Below are 15541 nucleotides of genomic sequence, written 5' to 3'. Positions count from 1 at the left end.
GATAAGTGGATGGAGATGGATGGATGAATGGATGGAGATGGACAGATGGATGAATGACATGGATGGAGACAGGTGGATGGAGATTGATGGAGATGGATAGGTGGGGGGGTGGAAGGACGGAAAGAAGGAAGGAAGGAAGGAAGGAAGGAAGGAAGGAAGGAAGGAACCTTCCGTCGTACCTTGTGCAATGACACCACTTTCTCCACCCACAGACTGAGCTGGGGAACGAACCAGAAACCTCCTCTTGCACCTGAATTTAGAAGTCCCTGACTGGACTCCAAGGTTGGCGCTGCACCAGTGCCGTTGGGACTGGCCAGGTGCTGCCTATGGTGGCGGGGCTGTGCTGGGCAGGTGGTGGGGCTCGAGGAGGACGAGGAGCTGGGGGAGGATGAGGAGCTCAAGGAGGATGGGGCTGGGGGCAGATGTTGGGTCTTGAAAATGAGCAGAGGCCCAGGCACATCACCTCTCTGCTCCCTCAGTCATAGGAAACCACCCAGGAGCCACGGGAGCTCAGAGAACGTTTCGGCTGCACACGGTTTTGCATGGAAAAGCCCAGGCACGGCTCTTTGTATACACACGCAGGCAGGGTGCCCAGAAATGCAGAGCGTGCACGGCCATGGTACAGCCTTGTGTCTCCCTGTGCACCTCTGCGCGTGCAAACCCGCACCGTGAACCTCCCTGTGCACCCTGGCCCGTGCAAACCAGTGCAGCTGTCCTTGTGCACCCTTGCACACACACCTTAGCACCAGGAGTCTTCCTTTGCACAGACACACGAGCACACCGGCACCAGGAATTTCTCCGTACGGGGATTCGCGTGGGCAGCAGGATGGGGGATGTCTCCGTGCACCCCTGCAGGTGCACCCCAGCACCAGGGAAGTCCCCGTGCACCCTTGCACATGGACACCAGCACTACAGATCTGCCTGTGCGTGTGCACCCCAGCACCAGCGATGTCCCTGTGCACACCTGCACGTGCAAACCAGGACCAGAAACCTCCCCGTGGACCCTTGCACGTGCAAACCAGCACAGCAGACCCCCCCCGTGCACCCCAGCACCAAGGATGCCCCCATCCCCCTGCCCCCCAGCACTGGGGGACGTCCCCGTGCCTCCCTACACGTGTCCCCCAGCACCGGCACGGGGCCGGGGGCTGCTCGGCGGGGCTGGAAGCGGAGCCCCCGCCCGGCCCAGCCTCCCACCCTCGCTGCAGAATCGGGGCTTCGTGCCAGGAGCCTGACCTTTGGGTGCGCGGCTGTGGGCCAAGGCCAGCCCCCGGCACGGGGCCCAGCCCGGCGCTAACCCTCTCGCTCCGGGGCCGGATCCTGGCCCCCGCATCCGTCAGGCACAAGGGGTGGCTGCAACCCAGCCCAAGAGCCATCCATCACCCTTCAGAGTTCTTTTCCTAATTAATTACAGGCTTTAATTACAGGGAGCGCAGGCACTGGTGAGCTGCAAACGGCGGGGTGCAAATAGGGTGGGAGTGATGGGTCTGCGCTGTGCACGGGGGACAAGGGACAATGAGGAGGGGTTGACACCAGACGTGCTCTCTGGTCTCTGGGTCAGCACATCCCAAACCCCAAAATGCACGTCCCCAAAGCCCCCAGACCCCACAGGTCCCTCTATGCTGACGTCCCCAAAGGGTGACAAGCCACCCTTCCCAAGCTGGTGTCCCTACAGGCCGTGCCTGCTGGCGCAGGCACAAACCAACCACAGCAATCCCAAAATACAGCTCCCTTCGCCATCCCAAAACCACATGGCCACGGGAATATCGGCTGCGGGGGTAAAAATAGTCTGAAGCTCGCTGCCTCCTCATTAGGGATGCTTCGTTAGGGCTCGCCGGCAGGGAATACGGGGCTCCATCCTATAAGCCATGGGGTGGGATGCCAGGGGGCTGCACGGCCCCACGTCAGCCCTTCCCGTGCCTCAGTTTCCCCTGGAAAAGAGCCAGGATAAGATTCGGGCGAGCCCTTGGCTCTGGGGAGAGGAAAGCAGAGATTCACCCGCCCCCCCCCTCCCACCCCGGCCGTTTAATTATAGATTTCCAGAAACGCCAAAACCCGAGAAAACTCCCAGCCGTGGCCCAAAACCTGGTTTCTATGGAGATCGGTGAGGAGGGAGGCGGGGGAAAGGGAGAGGGGGGACAAACGGGTGCCCGGTGCCGAACTCCAGGGAGGAAACGTTACCGGTGGGACAAGGTCAAGAGGACTTTTTGTGCCTTTTGCTGCAAATCCCTGCTTTGTTTTTCCCCAGGACCACCTTCGCGCCTTGCCCCTGCCCTCAGAAAAAAAGCAAAAAGCCCCCGATGGGACAGAGCCATCCCCAGTGGGGCACAAATTTGTGGCTGCTGCATGGGACGAGGATGTTCCCGAGGGTGTAACAAGGCCAAAGGATGCTCCAATCCCCCCAGTCCGCCGAAACCCCAGTGCAACCACCTTTACACCATGCTTCCCCCTCCGCCAGCCCCAAATCTGCTCCCTGTCCACTTTTGGGGGAAGAAATCAGCATTTTTGGCTCCCTCCATCCCGTCCCCAGTGGGGAGCAGCAGGTGGGGAAGGCAGCGGCCGGGCCGCTCCGGGGCCACGTTCCCATGACTTGTCCGATCCTGCGAGGTGCTATATTTAAGTCAATATTTTCCTCTTTAATCCGACGGCTGCTAAGTCAACAAACAGAGCGTGGCAGCAAACATACCTAATTTTCCACCCCCCGGGGCGCTGCACATGCGTGTGCATGGGTGTGCGCACACGTGTGCCACCCGTCCCGGCGGCTCACGGGACGCCGCCGGGCTCGGCGGAGCCAGAAAAACTCCTTTTTCTTTTCCTTTTGATGCATTTCTCTTTTTCTTTCTGCCTTGAAAGTAGCATTTCTTCCCGCAGCCTCCACGCTGCGAAAGGGTTTTGCTGCGGGACGCACGGCACAGGGGGGATAAAAGCCTCGTGCCCAGGTTTCGAGCGCGGCCGGAGGAGCTCTCCGGCACCAGGGACGCCTTGGCCGGCTCCGGCCCCACAGAGAAACGCTGGAAGGCTCCCAGGACAAACAGTCCTGCTGCCGAGGGAGAACAGCACGTTACAGCCACCCGCCGGCACACGCAGCCCGGGAAAAAGCCGGCACAGCGGCGCTGCCCCGCTCCGAATCACTGGTGCAGCAAGGAGCCGGGGGGACTCTTTGGGTAAAGGTTGGGTTTTGCCGTGCTGCGAGCAGCCGGAGGGATTTGGTCCGTGTTTTGCTTGGGATTTTTTGGATGTCTGTGCCCTCTCCTTGCCCCGTGTATGACAAATAAGTTGGGGGAAAATTAAAAAAACAGCTCTGGTAGTGTTGGGAATGGTTGGGCACGCGGTGTGCTGAGCCTGCAGCCCTGCCGAAGGCGCTCGAGGGGGATCCTGGATGGTGAGCATCAAACCCAGCGCGGATTAAAGTGGGTGCTGAGCCCACGGCGAGGCTGGGAGCGCAGGGGTGGATTTATCCTGTGCCTCTGGCCACCTGGGGACCTCGCTGTCCCTGCACGGTGCCAGCATCCTCACCTCCACCGGGCACCGCGGGGAGCACTCGTGCATCCGGACCTCAACGGGAGGAGAGCATTAGGTTCATTAACTGCAAGTCCTAATGAACCAGGAGCAGGCAGAGCTGCAAACCGGGAGGATATCTCAGGGGAATAACGCTGCAGGACTGCCAGACCCCGCTGTTACTCCCTGGAGATGGATGCCGGGACGGACAGATGGCACGACGCGCTGCCGAGCGCTTCGGATGCCCCAAAGTCCCCGTGGAGCCGACAATGTCATCGAGCAGAGGATCAGCCTCATGGCGCTGCTGCAAGCCAGAGCCCAGGCGGGGGGAAATAAATAAAAAGTAAAGATAATTTCTTCTCCGAAGGTCCAGGAACGTGTAAATCTCCGCTCGGTCCCAGGTTATATCCGGCCTTTGGTGCTCTGCCCTGTAACGAGAGCAACTTGGTCCCCCTTGGCCCCCCCCGGCCACAGCTGGTGCCATCTGAAGTAAAACATCCCAGCTCCACTCTCCAATAAATCAAAGGGGAAATAAAATACGGGTTTAAGTTCTCTTATGGCTGCGGCACAAAGAAAGCCGAAGGCAGGAGAGAGATTCAAAGATACAGCTGCAGCCTTGCCCTTAAAAGGAGAAATTCGCCCCCTCGGTGCCGAGTCCGGCGGGTTCAGGCAAGGTGAGGAGCATCCGCCGGGGGGTCCGGCCCCTCCGTGTCCCACGTCCTCGAGGTGATGCTGAGCCAAACTGGGCTCCCAGCTGCTCGGGGCTGGTGCTGGAGTTGGTAGGCTGGGGGAAAATCTACCTAAAATGAGCCCAAAATCGGTTCGGATGCTCCTGACCAGCTGCGCCGGGAACTGCCACGCTTGATGCTTTTTTTTTTTTGACGCCTTTTGGGGCACTTTTCACCCCGAGATCTCCAAGTCTCTCGCAAACCATTAATCGCTCCCCTGGGAGCCAGACCCTCGCCCCGCCAGGCGCTTGCTCCGTGTCAGCGTTGGCCAAAAACGGGGCAAAATTTTACCCCAAACCCCTTTCTGGGGATGCTCTTCCTGCATCTTCCCGAAGCTCCTTGCTCTTGGACGGCTGCAGCGGCGATGGACAAGGGGGATGTGCAGGAGGAAGACAAAGCAGTCGGGGTGCTGGGGTCCCCTTTTTGCCCCTGGCGTGGATTTTATCCCAGGATTTTGCCCCCTTCCAGCTCCTTTTCCCTCCAAAGGGTGCCAGAGGCGTCGACCGACTCCGCACCAAAATGATTTTGTGCAAACGAGCGTGCAAAAAAGAGGGCGCCTTGCAGCTGCGAGCCGGCCGAGCTGCTATTTCGGCAGCCTGGGGCTGGGAAAATAACCCAGCCTGCAACCACCCGCACCCATCTGCGGGGCTGGGAGGTGACGCGGCACCCAGCACCCACCCAGACACCAGGACTGGATTTTCTCCTCTTGTTTCCAACTGCTGGAGAAGGAGGCAGGGGGATGGTGAGGGCAGAGCCCCCCCCCCCCCCCCCGCCATTGCACGGAAAAGGGTGGATCATGCAGAAAATGGGTGCTGATAAAGGGCCGGGGAGTTATCGCCCACCCTCGCCCTAGGGCACGGATCAAAGCCGGCGCTGCAGCTCCATCCCAGCACGGGCCCGTGGCACGGACGGGTCTGTGGGACAGCAGCGGGATCGGCAAATCCTGCATCCCCTGGTGTCCCCCCCTGCTTGGGAGGATGCGGGGAGCCCTCCAACCCCGGCACCACGGGGATGGAGCATCCTGTCCGGCGTTTTGCCATCCCGAGGCCAAACCATCCCCTTGGGATTTGCTGAGAAGACGCCGGGGAGATGCCGTGGCCAAGATGCTTCATCACAGCAATGGGGGCGAGTCCACAATCCCTTATCACAGCCCTTATCGCAGTGCCACCAAGATCCACAGGACATTGGGCCAACACGGGCGCTTGGAGAGGGGATTCAGCCCCAACAAAACCCAGTGAGACCCCAAAACATTCAATTCGGAGCTGCTCGGGGATGAGGATGGGGAAAACACCCGAATTTTGTGCATGCACATGCACCATGGATAAATATCCCCGCTCCACATCTCAGCCCGGCCAGGAAGGGTTATGCTGCCCGGGCACTTCTCATTTGGCTTCCGGAGGCTTTGCAGGGGACTCTCACAATCCCGGCCTCCTGGCCACCATAAATCGCCACCGAAATGGGATTCGGCCCCCGTGGATATTTCTGGGCTTCGCCCTGGCGCCGCGCGGGGACGTCAGCCCACGGGGACTTGTGCTGAGTTATTAAAAGCCCGGTGGGCGCGGGAGGCGGCGGCGCTTGCGAGCATGGCATCGCTTTTCCAGCAGCTTCGTTCCCCCCATCTGTGCTCCCGTGTCCCCGCTTGCACTGGCGAGCAGGGAAGACCCCAAAGCCAGTGACCCCAAAGCTGACCCCCGGAGAAAGCAAAACGCCTTTTTCCCCAAAACCTGTCCCCCCTGAGCCCACCGGGAGCAGCATTAATTAAATGTGGTAATAAAACCTTTACAAACACTTTTTTCCCCCTTTTCCCTTAGTTTTTAAAGTGCACTTTTCTGATAAGCCATAAACCTCAGCACGGTCACCATGAGCCTCGAGCTGAAAAGTTTTAGGGGAAAAGACACACTTGCTCCCGTTCAGCACATTTCCACAGGGAACAACTGCAAGACATGGCATTTTGGGGTCAGAAAGTAGCTGGTATGCTCCACCAGGGCAGAATATGGGGAATATATTTTAAAAAAGACAATTTAAGCCCCCTGCCATAGAAAAAGCAACTTCTGGTTCAGCATTTCTGGCAAAAAATCACCTGTGGCCGGTCAAGAGCACACCTGTTTCTGGGAACCCCATAGAGCATCGGTGGGAAAGGCACCAGGAAGGCAGGAGAACTGCCTTCCCTGGATGTTTGGTGCTGTTTGACCCAGAAATTGCTTGGTTTCCACCTCAAAATCACCTACTTCTGGGGGTGGATCCCACAAGGCCCACCCTCAGCACCAGAAAGGGCCGGCCCCTGCTCTGGGCCATCCAGCAGCGCTTCTCCGCGTGAACTTTGGTCCCCAAAAGGGCCACGCAGTGGGGAGGGGACACCAAAACACCCCCGCCACCCGGGGGGGACAGTCCCCACAAAGCCAAACAGCGGGGTTTTGGGGCAAGAAGGGCACTTACCACTTGGGGCTTGCTCCTGGGGTCGGGCTGCCGTGGGCACCGGGCGGGCTCGGGGGCGGTGGGCGTCACGGGCGAAGAGCGGGGTCCATCCCCAGGGCCGGGGGACGTGTCACCGGAGTTGAGAGCCAGCATGTACCGCTTGGTGACATCCTCCAGCGACGGCGGCTGCGGGGCAGGGAAGGACTTGACGGGCAAGCGGGTGGCATCCGGCACGGGGAGGTGGGCATGGTGGCCGGCGTGCGGCTCGGGGACCGAGATGGGGACGAAGGTGGCGGGCTCGCTGGTGTGGCGCACGTGCTTGGTGGCCGGGCGGGCCACCCTGGAGAGGCTGGGGGGCACTGGTGGAGGCTGGTTCTCCTGGTGGGACGCGCGGCTGCAGCGCTTCTTGGAGCTGCGCCGGGCGCCGCGGGGGGACAGCACCTCGGCGAGCTTGGGGTCGAAGCCGTAGCCTTCGTGTCCTTGGGGACGCGCCGGTGCAGATCTCTGCTCCGAGAGGATGGGCTCGCTGCTGGACGGCGGGATGCTGCCCTCCAGTTCGCTGATGGCCTCGCCGGGACCCTCGAAGGCGCCAGCAGGCAGCTCACCGCGCCGGCTGGGGTCGCTCAGCGACTTCTTCTTGATGGTTTTGCCGTTGCCCTTCTCATCGATGACTTTGTCCATGGCGCCGGGCTGGCTGACGATGGTCTGAATGAGGCTGCTGTAGTCCCGCAGCCCGTCGCTGCCCAGGGACAGGTCGCTGCCCGCGCTGCCCGCGTGGCCAGCCAGCGCGATGGCCGCAGGCTGGGGGATGCCCCCCTTGGTGCTCAGCGAACCCAGCAGGTTGCTGTCGACGGAGAAATTCTTTGCCTCCTCCGCCACTGGGCATCGCCGGTGGGGCATGGGGTCACTCAGGGAGCGGTAGGGCTCGCCGCTGCCCTCCCCGATGCCGCTGTCGGCCCCGTTGGCGCCCACCGAGGGGAATTTCCGCCGGCGCCGCAAGCTGCTGGGGGTGCTCGGGGCCTCCAGCGGCGCTTGGGCTTTGCCGGCCACGGGGATGTCTTCCAGTGCCATGGCCTGAGTCGGGGGCAGCGGCGGCTCGGTTGCAGTCTCAGCAGCATCGGGCAACTGCCAGGCGGCCACGGCCTCGTGCAAGTCCCCCAGGGCCACCCCAGTGGGCCCCGGCTCTGGCTCGGTGACGATGCCCTCGTCCGTCACGCTCGACTCGTGACCCAACAGCTCCTCCACGGATTTCCTTCGAGAGAAGTTCTCCAACTCCGCTTCCTTCAACCGCCGCGTGGTCTCCACCTGTCCCCGAAGGGCCATGTCCGTCCCCACGGGTGCCACCTCCCCGACGCCCTCCACACCTCCACTGTCCTTCTGCTCGGCTGCCAAGCCGTAGTCCTGCTGGGAACCCATCCTGCTGATCTTCTCAAAGACCTGCCTGGCCTCCTGGATGTACTGGTCCTGGATGACCATGGGCAGCGCGTCCTCATCCCCCCGCTGCCCGCCGGCTGGAGCCACCGCCTCGTGGCTGCCGGCGGTGGCCAGGAGAAGCTCGGAGGAGCTCTGCTTCATGGCGCTCTGCAGGAAGAGCCGGCGCGTCCCCGACTTCTCGGAGCAGGTGAAGGACTTGGCGCGGCGCAGCGTGGCCGTCAGGTCCTTCAGTGTGGGCCGCTCGCCCGGTGCCCAGCGGCTGGGGGGCTGAGCGGCGCCGCGGTCCCGCGTGCCAGCCAGCGGGGGGATGTCGCAGCCCCCCTCGGCGAGGACAATCCTCACCCCTTTCTTCTTCACTTTCAGCTCCGACAGGTCCGACTTGAGGAAGCTGAGGAGCGTCAGCGTCTCGGTGGCAATGTCGGGGTTGGACAAGGACTTGCGGTGCTCGGCCCGCTCCCCAGCCAGCTGCGGGCCGTCGCTCCCCAAATCCGGCCTCGCCTTGGCCATGCCTGGTGGCACCTTGGGCCGGACACGAGCCTGGGGCTGTCCCCAAGCCACGCCATCGCTCGGCCCAAAGCCGGGCGAGCGGCGGCCGCCGTGGAGGACCCAACAGCTGCCCGGCTGCTCCTCTTCCTTCAGCGTCTCCGTGCTGGAGTAGCGGCTCCCGGCGGGGCTGCCGAAGGGCAGGATGCTCACCTTGGCCACCCGGGCCACCACGGGGGCCGCGGGGGCCAGCGGTTGCCGGCTCCCCGACTTGGTCGGGCCCTCGCCGTCCCCTTGGCGGCCGGGGGCTCGCAGCAGCCCCTCGCCCTCGCTGCCCGGCGAGCCCCGGCTGCGGGGCGAGGAAGAGGAGGGCGAAGAGGAGGAGGAGGAGGAGGCCGGGCGGGCCGAGCTATGCCAGGAATGCGGGCCGGGCCCCGGCGCAGCCCCGCGGGGCGCCCGCAGCGCCGGGTGCGGGACGCGGCTGCGGGGCGGCGGCGGCGGCGGCGTTCCCCGGCCGCTCCCGGTCCCGTTCCCGTTGCCGGCCCCGTTGCCGGTCCCGATCCCGTTCCCGGCTCCGTTGCCGGTCCCGATCCCGTTGCCGGCCCCCGGGGGCTGCCGCCCGCTCTCGCCGAAGAGTTTGCGCATCGCCGGGACGCTGGGCCAGCGCGGCTCCGCGCTCAGCGCCGGCCCCCGAGGCGGCGGCGGAGGAGGAGGAGGAAGAGGAGGAGGAGGAGGAGGAGGAGGAGGAGGAGGCGGCGGCCCCGCATGGGCCGGGCCCGGGGGCTCCAAGCGGCCGAAACGCAGCGAGAGCTGCCGAACCGACGGGGCCAAGCCGCGCGCCGGAAAAACTTGGCTGCCCGGGGAAAAAAGCGACGAGGAAGAGGAGCAGCGGCAGGACGACGGCGAAGGCTGCGAGGAGGAGGAGGAGGAGGAGGAGGAGGAGGAGGAGGCCCGGCCGCTGCCCCCCTCCGCCATTGTGTGCCCCCCCCCGCCGCCGCCTCCGCCCGCCCCCCGGCCCCGCCGGCAGCCCCGGCCCCGCTGCCCCCCGCCGCAGGCACCGCCCGGCCCCGCTCCTCCTCCGGGCTGCCAGCGGGCTTCATCACGCCCGCTTTGTTTTCTCTCCTTTTTTTTTTTTTTTTTTTTTAACTTTCTTTCCTCCCTCCCTCTTTTTTTTTTTTTTTTTCCCTCGCCCCCTTCTTTTTTATTTGTTGCATTCAAATAAACTTTCCCCGAGGGGCGGGGTTTCCTCCTCCCGGAGAGGGGGGATGGTGGCAGTGGCCCTTTTGGGCTTTTTTTTTTTTTTTTTTTTGCTTTTTTTTTTTTCTTTTGCAAGAGCAGCAGCAGAAGGAGGAGAGGAGGGAGAAAAAGGGGAAGGAAAGGGAAGGGAAGGGAAGGGAAGGGAAGGGAAGGGAAGGGAAGGGAAGGGAAGGGAAGGGAAGGGAAGGGAAGGGAAGGGAAGGGAAGGGAAGGGAAGGGAAGGGAAGGGAAGGGAAGGGAAGGGAAGGGAAGGGAAGGGAAGGGAAGGGAAGGGAAGGGAAGGGAAGGGAAGGGAAGGGAAAGTGGCACAGAGCTGCTCAGGCTGAGCACCAGGCTCCCCACATCTCCGATCTCCATCCGCCCCCAACTTTTGGTGTTTATTTGATTTCCTTTTGCTGGGCAAATAGGATAAGGATGTGACTCTGGGTCACTCTGAGATGGAGGGGAGAGCCCCTTTCCCTTTTCTCCACCCGGGTCTCTCCAGCCACACTTTGTGGCTCATCCAAGGCCGGGCACCCCATCCCCACCTCCCCAGGCATCCCAGCAGCTCAGTGCCCCGCTGAAAGTTTTTCTCCTTACTTTTTGGGTCATCAGTGCTTGTTACTTGCAGGCAATAAGCCCGTTTCCCCCAAAAAAGACAGCAGATTGATCGCCGGGGAACTGAAAATGAATGGGATGACCCTGCTTTGCAGGGCTGCACCACGTAAAGGACGCTGCTGTCTCTGTCCCAGGGGCACAAAACCCCCATAAATGCATTTTTTTCAAGAATAAAAAGTGCCTCTGGCAACGCCGTGGATTCCTTCCCCGGCTCTCCCTTCCTTCCCACCACCTTCCTGCCCCGCTGCCCCAGGGCTGGGTGTCTCTTGGGCCTGCTGATGACGTCCCTGCGCTGTCACTGGCATTTGGGACAGGATTTAGGGAAGAGCCCTCCTCGCCCCATCCCCGAGGTGTGCCCATCACTGTGGCTTCGGGGCCTGCTGGCACCAAGGGACCCACTGATGGGGCTTGGCAGGAGGGAGAAGACCCCCAAGGCCAGGCAGACCAAAAGTGGAAAAACTGAGCTCCAAGTGCCTTGAAAGCAACCCCAAAATTGGCGATTCTACCTCCTGGACCTCTTTGGGATGTCCTGGATGCCCCTACCCCAGTCTGGGGTGTCCCTACGGTGTCCTCAAACCCCTCCGAGGCACCCACGCTGCTTGCACGCTCCATGAAGGCGGCCTGGGGCCGTCCGCGCTCATGGGAAAATACAAAATATGTTCCTTTCTGCCTTTATTGGACATCCTTGGGGCTTTTTGCAGAGCTTTTTGGGGTCACACCTGGCAGGGTGTCCCCGCGGCAGGGCCGGGCGGCGATCCCCGTGCCCCCCAGCCCCGCCGCCTCCCCGCAGACATTTCCCAAAACGCGAAGTTTTTGCGCCCTCTCCAAACCTGAAGATTTTGCGCCCTCTCCTGGGTCCGGGCGGCGTGGCTGAGCCCGAGCCCGGCGTCACCCCCCTGGCGCCTTTCCTTTGTCCGGGAAAACTTGGGGACGCCACCGTCCCCCCGGGTTTCTCCCTCCAACCACGGTTTTTTATCCGGAGCACGCAAAATTGCGGGGATAAGAGACCCCAAAAACGCGTTGGAAGAGATCCCAGTGCCGAGAGCTATGGCCAAGGGGAACCCCAAGGCCACCCCTGCCTCCTGCACCCCAACCTCAACCCTACATAGGGTTCTCGCCAAGATAAAGCAAGGGACCGTCCACCCTAGGTGCTGGTGGGTTTATTTGGGGCTGGTTCTACCCTTCAGCCCTCCCTGAGTTCAGGTGTGTCCGGATGCGGCCACGGGTTTGCGGCGAGCGAGCTGGGATTAACAGGGTGCTCAGCCATGTGGCTTTGTGCAAGCAGCTGGGCTGGAGGGCTGCTAATCCCCGAGATTTGAAGCAAATTGCTTAAATCAACTTAGATGCGATTATCGCACAGACACACCCGCGAGTATGGGTTTGCAAAGTGTATTTGGGGTGGGGTGGCTCCGTGCACAATGTTCCCCCGCGCGGATACGTGTATATATGGTACATAGCATGTGCAGATCCCTGTGGACATATACATAGGGACAGGTTCAGTCTATACGTCCTATAAGGTAGGGGACTGGCAAAGCAGTTAGAGGTACAGCCACGGTGCCCAGCCTCTTCGGTGGCCCTGGGTCGGCTGGGATCCTCATGTGGGTAAGGTGCAATCCTACAAAACGTGATGATTTGGTTCATTCAGCTGGCTCAGCGTTGAAGTCCGGTGTCACCCGGGTGGCAGTGGCAGGGGTCTCCCAGTTCCTGGCATCGTTTCTGGGTGGGAAATATGGCATCGGTGTCCTGGTTCCCCTCACTGCCCCTCGCCAGCTCCCCAGCTGACCAGGGATGCCCTCTCACCCTTTCGAAGCACCGGTGGCACCAGTGGACCCATGTCTTTTACTGGTCTGGTCCCATTCTGGGATACGCCAGTATTACCCCAAAATGTCTGTGACACCAATCTGTTCCTCTCCTGGGTCCACAGAAGTGCCGGGGATGGTTTGTGGGGGATATTGGTGTTCAGGACCCCAAAACTGCCCCGCAGCCTCGGTGGCGGAGCACAGAGCCACGTTCCCCAGGTGAGTACAAGCCAAAAAATCCTCCCCAGATGAGGGGAAGCTTTAAACATCTTTTGGAGGCAGAAATCCCCCCCGAGCAGCCCACCCGGGCGGCCCCATCCCTTCTCCCCACGCTCCCACCGCCTCCTCCATGGTCCCCCCAGTGGTTTTTATTGCTTCGGTGCTTCAGCCTCCACCAAAAGGTGGCATAAAGCAGCTAAAAAACAGGACGGCGTCGAGCAACCAGTGGAGGGCAACCCTCGGAGAGCGGGGACACTTCATTGCAACTGCCGTGGGCTGGAGATGGGCTGGAAGCAAGCTCAGGAGATGTCCCCAGGCGCGTCCCCGTCTCCACGCCACGCAGCTTCGAGCCAAAACTGCTCTGTGCCCGGCCCCGGTGACACTGAGGTGGCCTCATCTACCTAGGAGCCGTAGGTGACACAGTGGTCGTGCCGCCACTTGGAGCTCATCTTGTCGAGGAGGTAGCGGGTGCTCTCACGGAACTTGCGTTGGGTGAAGTAGAAGAGGATGGGGTCGAGGACGCTGTTCATGCTGGCGAAGGGGCGCGTGCACTTGTAGGCGATGGCGAACGCCTCCAGGGCTGGGCAGGGCAGGCTGGGCGAGGAGCGGACGATCAGGTAGATGGTCTTGGTGAGGTGGAAGGGGAAGAAGCTGATGGAGAAGACGATGACGACGATGACGATCATGCGCACGGCCTTGTCCTTCTTCTTGTGTACCGCCAGGCCGATCAGCTCGTCCCTCTGGCACAGGATGCGGGCCATGCTGCAGTAGCACGCCAGGATGGCCACGAAGGGCAGCAGGAAGCCGGTGACGGTGAGCGTGATGCCGTAGGGGAAGTAGGCGGCGGAGAGGTCCGGGGGGCTCAGGTCATAGCAGACGGTGCGGTTCCTCTGCGTGCCAGTGGAGGCGAAGATGAAGGTGGGCAGGCACTGGGCGACCACGATGGACCACACGGCGGCGCACACCAGCCACGTCAGCTTCTTGCCCTTCTTCTTGTGCCACGAGGCCAAGGGGTGGCAGATGCCCAGGTAGCGCTGGACGCTGATGCAGGTGAGGAAGAGGATGCTGCCGTGCAGGTTGGTGTAGAACTGGAAGCGGACGAATTTGCAGGTGAAGTCCCCGAAGGGCCAGTAGTCCTTCTGGGTGTAGTTGTAGATGAGGAGAGGGAGGGAGCAGACGTAGAGCAGGTCGGCCGTGGCCAGGTTGAGCATGTAGATCATGGTGCGGGTCAGCGCCTTGCGGGCCAGCCAGATCTGCCCAATGACGACGGCGTTGAGAGGCAGCCCCAGCAGGAACACCACTGAGTAGACCAGGGGCAGCAGCACCTGCTTGAACTCCTCGTGGAAGGTGCATGAGTTCCTCCCAGCTGTGACGTTGGCCATGGTCATGGTCCCCTCTTCACTGGCGTGGCCCCTTGGCAGCACCTGCGAATGACAAAGGGGACTCTTGGTGGCTTGGCCATGGGGTGACACATCCAGGATGAACCCGGATCAGTGCATGCAACCCCATAGCCCCAGCCTTCCTCATCATGGATTTTGGGGTCTATTGGGTGGAAAGAGCAGCACTGTGCAGGGTGGTGGCCCTTGGGGACAGTGCGGCGGCCACCACCACCCCATGGTGCTGGCACTTTGCACAAGGCCAAGCTGCTCTTATGCCAGATGGGCAGAGCTGCTAAAGATGAAATTGCAGCAGAGCCTTTAGCAATGCAGCGAGCTCAGCCCTTGTCCCTGGTCCTCTGCAGGGGGTGCCAAAACCCTACAGCGAGCCACCCGTCTTGGGAGCCGCCAGCAGTGCCGAGGGACTCTCAGATGTTTCATGGGTGCTTTCGTCGGGGAATGGAGAGCAGCAGCTCCCTGGTTCTGGAGATTTTGGGTCCTGGGGGTGATGCCAGCCCATCCACGTGGCCTCTGGGCTGCTGGGGAAGAGGTCACCCGCTCTGTTATGGGGGCTGGGAAGCTGTGTCCCCGAGCCAGAGGGTGCAATCGGAGCCCGCTCTGCCGGGAGAGCGGGTTGCAAGCGGGCAGTGAAAGGACGAGGAAATAAAACCCAACAAAAGGCAGCAACCACTGCAAAACCGCAGCGGCCCTGTCCCCCGCCCTGCCACTGCCACCCCGCCCATGTCTCTTCGCCAGGGCCCTCGCCTGGCACCCATGGGTGCTGAGCACGGTCAAGGTGGTTGAAGCGCCCATGGCAGCGGCATGCAGAGATGCTTCTCCTGCCTCTCTCAGTTCCTCCCCGTGTCACCCTCGTCCTGCAGACCTGTCTGCGACCTCGGCACCCACTTCCCCTCTTCATGACCCTTCCGGGCTGGGGGTGCCCCCCTCCGGCTGTGCGGGAACCGGAGGGAAACTGAGGCGGGGGGGGGGGGGGGTTGGGCTCCCTTGTTTTGGGGGGGCACCAGGCTGGAGCATCAGCTCCCCTGCTGCCATGCACCCCCTGTGTCATCCCCATACCCCACTGTGCCCCCTGGTACACGCTGTCTGGTCCCAGCACTGCCACCCCCAACACCCCCCCGGGGCTGTGACCTGCTCTGTCCCCTGTCCCCTGCACCCCGAGCCTCCCTGCTGCAGCGCGGGGTCACGGCACCCCCTGCCTTCCCCCGGGACCCCAGGTGGAGCAGCACCCACCGCTGGAGCCTCGGCCATCCCACAGCTCATGGGATCACTGCTGGGAAAAGGGGGACAAGGTGGCCTGTGAGGTGCTGGGGGGGGGACCCCCAGCGTGGCTTACCCACTGGGGTGCCCGGAGTGCTGGGACCTGCCGCCCGGTCCGGGTCCTGGGTGCGTCTGCAGCCCCGGGTGTTGTGCAACGCTTCCCCTTCCTGCCCTGACACAGCACCCCGGTGCTGGATGGGGAACAGAAACCGGGGTGGCAGGGTGGGCACGGCGCTGAACAGCAGGATGGGCGTAGCATGGCATGGCGCAGCACGTCATGGCACGGCACGGCAGGGTGGGCACGCACGGCACCGCATGGCACCCACAGCACGCACACGTGCCCACGCAGACACACGGACCCCAAAACACGTGTGTACACCCCCGGCACACGCGGGGGGGACGTGCTCACCCACCCACACCTACATGTATGCACGCTGCCTACGCACACTTGTACACCCCC

General features: G+C 62.2%; 2 protein-coding genes across 2 annotated transcripts in view; both read right to left on the bottom strand.

Annotated features, from left to right (window-relative positions):
- The window catches only part of ARHGEF17 (Rho guanine nucleotide exchange factor 17), a 35830-nt gene extending 26300 nt beyond the window's left edge, over positions 1-9530 (bottom strand). Inside the window, exon 1 of the mRNA XM_035570396.1 lies at positions 6660-9530. Coding sequence (XP_035426289.1) covers positions 6660-9530 — 2871 coding nt within the window. The remainder of the gene's footprint in view (positions 1-6659) is intronic.
- Positions 9531-12828: 3298 nt separating this feature from the next.
- Positions 12829-13815, bottom strand: P2RY6 (pyrimidinergic receptor P2Y6). Its single transcript, XM_035570395.1, has one exon. The coding sequence runs from the start codon at positions 13813-13815 to the stop codon at positions 12829-12831; it is 987 nt and encodes a 328-aa protein (XP_035426288.1).
- Between the last annotated feature and the right edge of the window lie 1726 nt (positions 13816-15541).

The sequence above is a fragment of the Cygnus atratus genome, chromosome 1 (genome assembly GCF_013377495.2).
Source record: "Cygnus atratus isolate AKBS03 ecotype Queensland, Australia chromosome 1, CAtr_DNAZoo_HiC_assembly, whole genome shotgun sequence".
NCBI lineage: Eukaryota > Metazoa > Chordata > Aves > Anseriformes > Anatidae > Cygnus > Cygnus atratus.
Note: the sequence above shows the minus strand (reverse complement) of the source record. Positions and strands in the feature narration are given on the sequence as shown.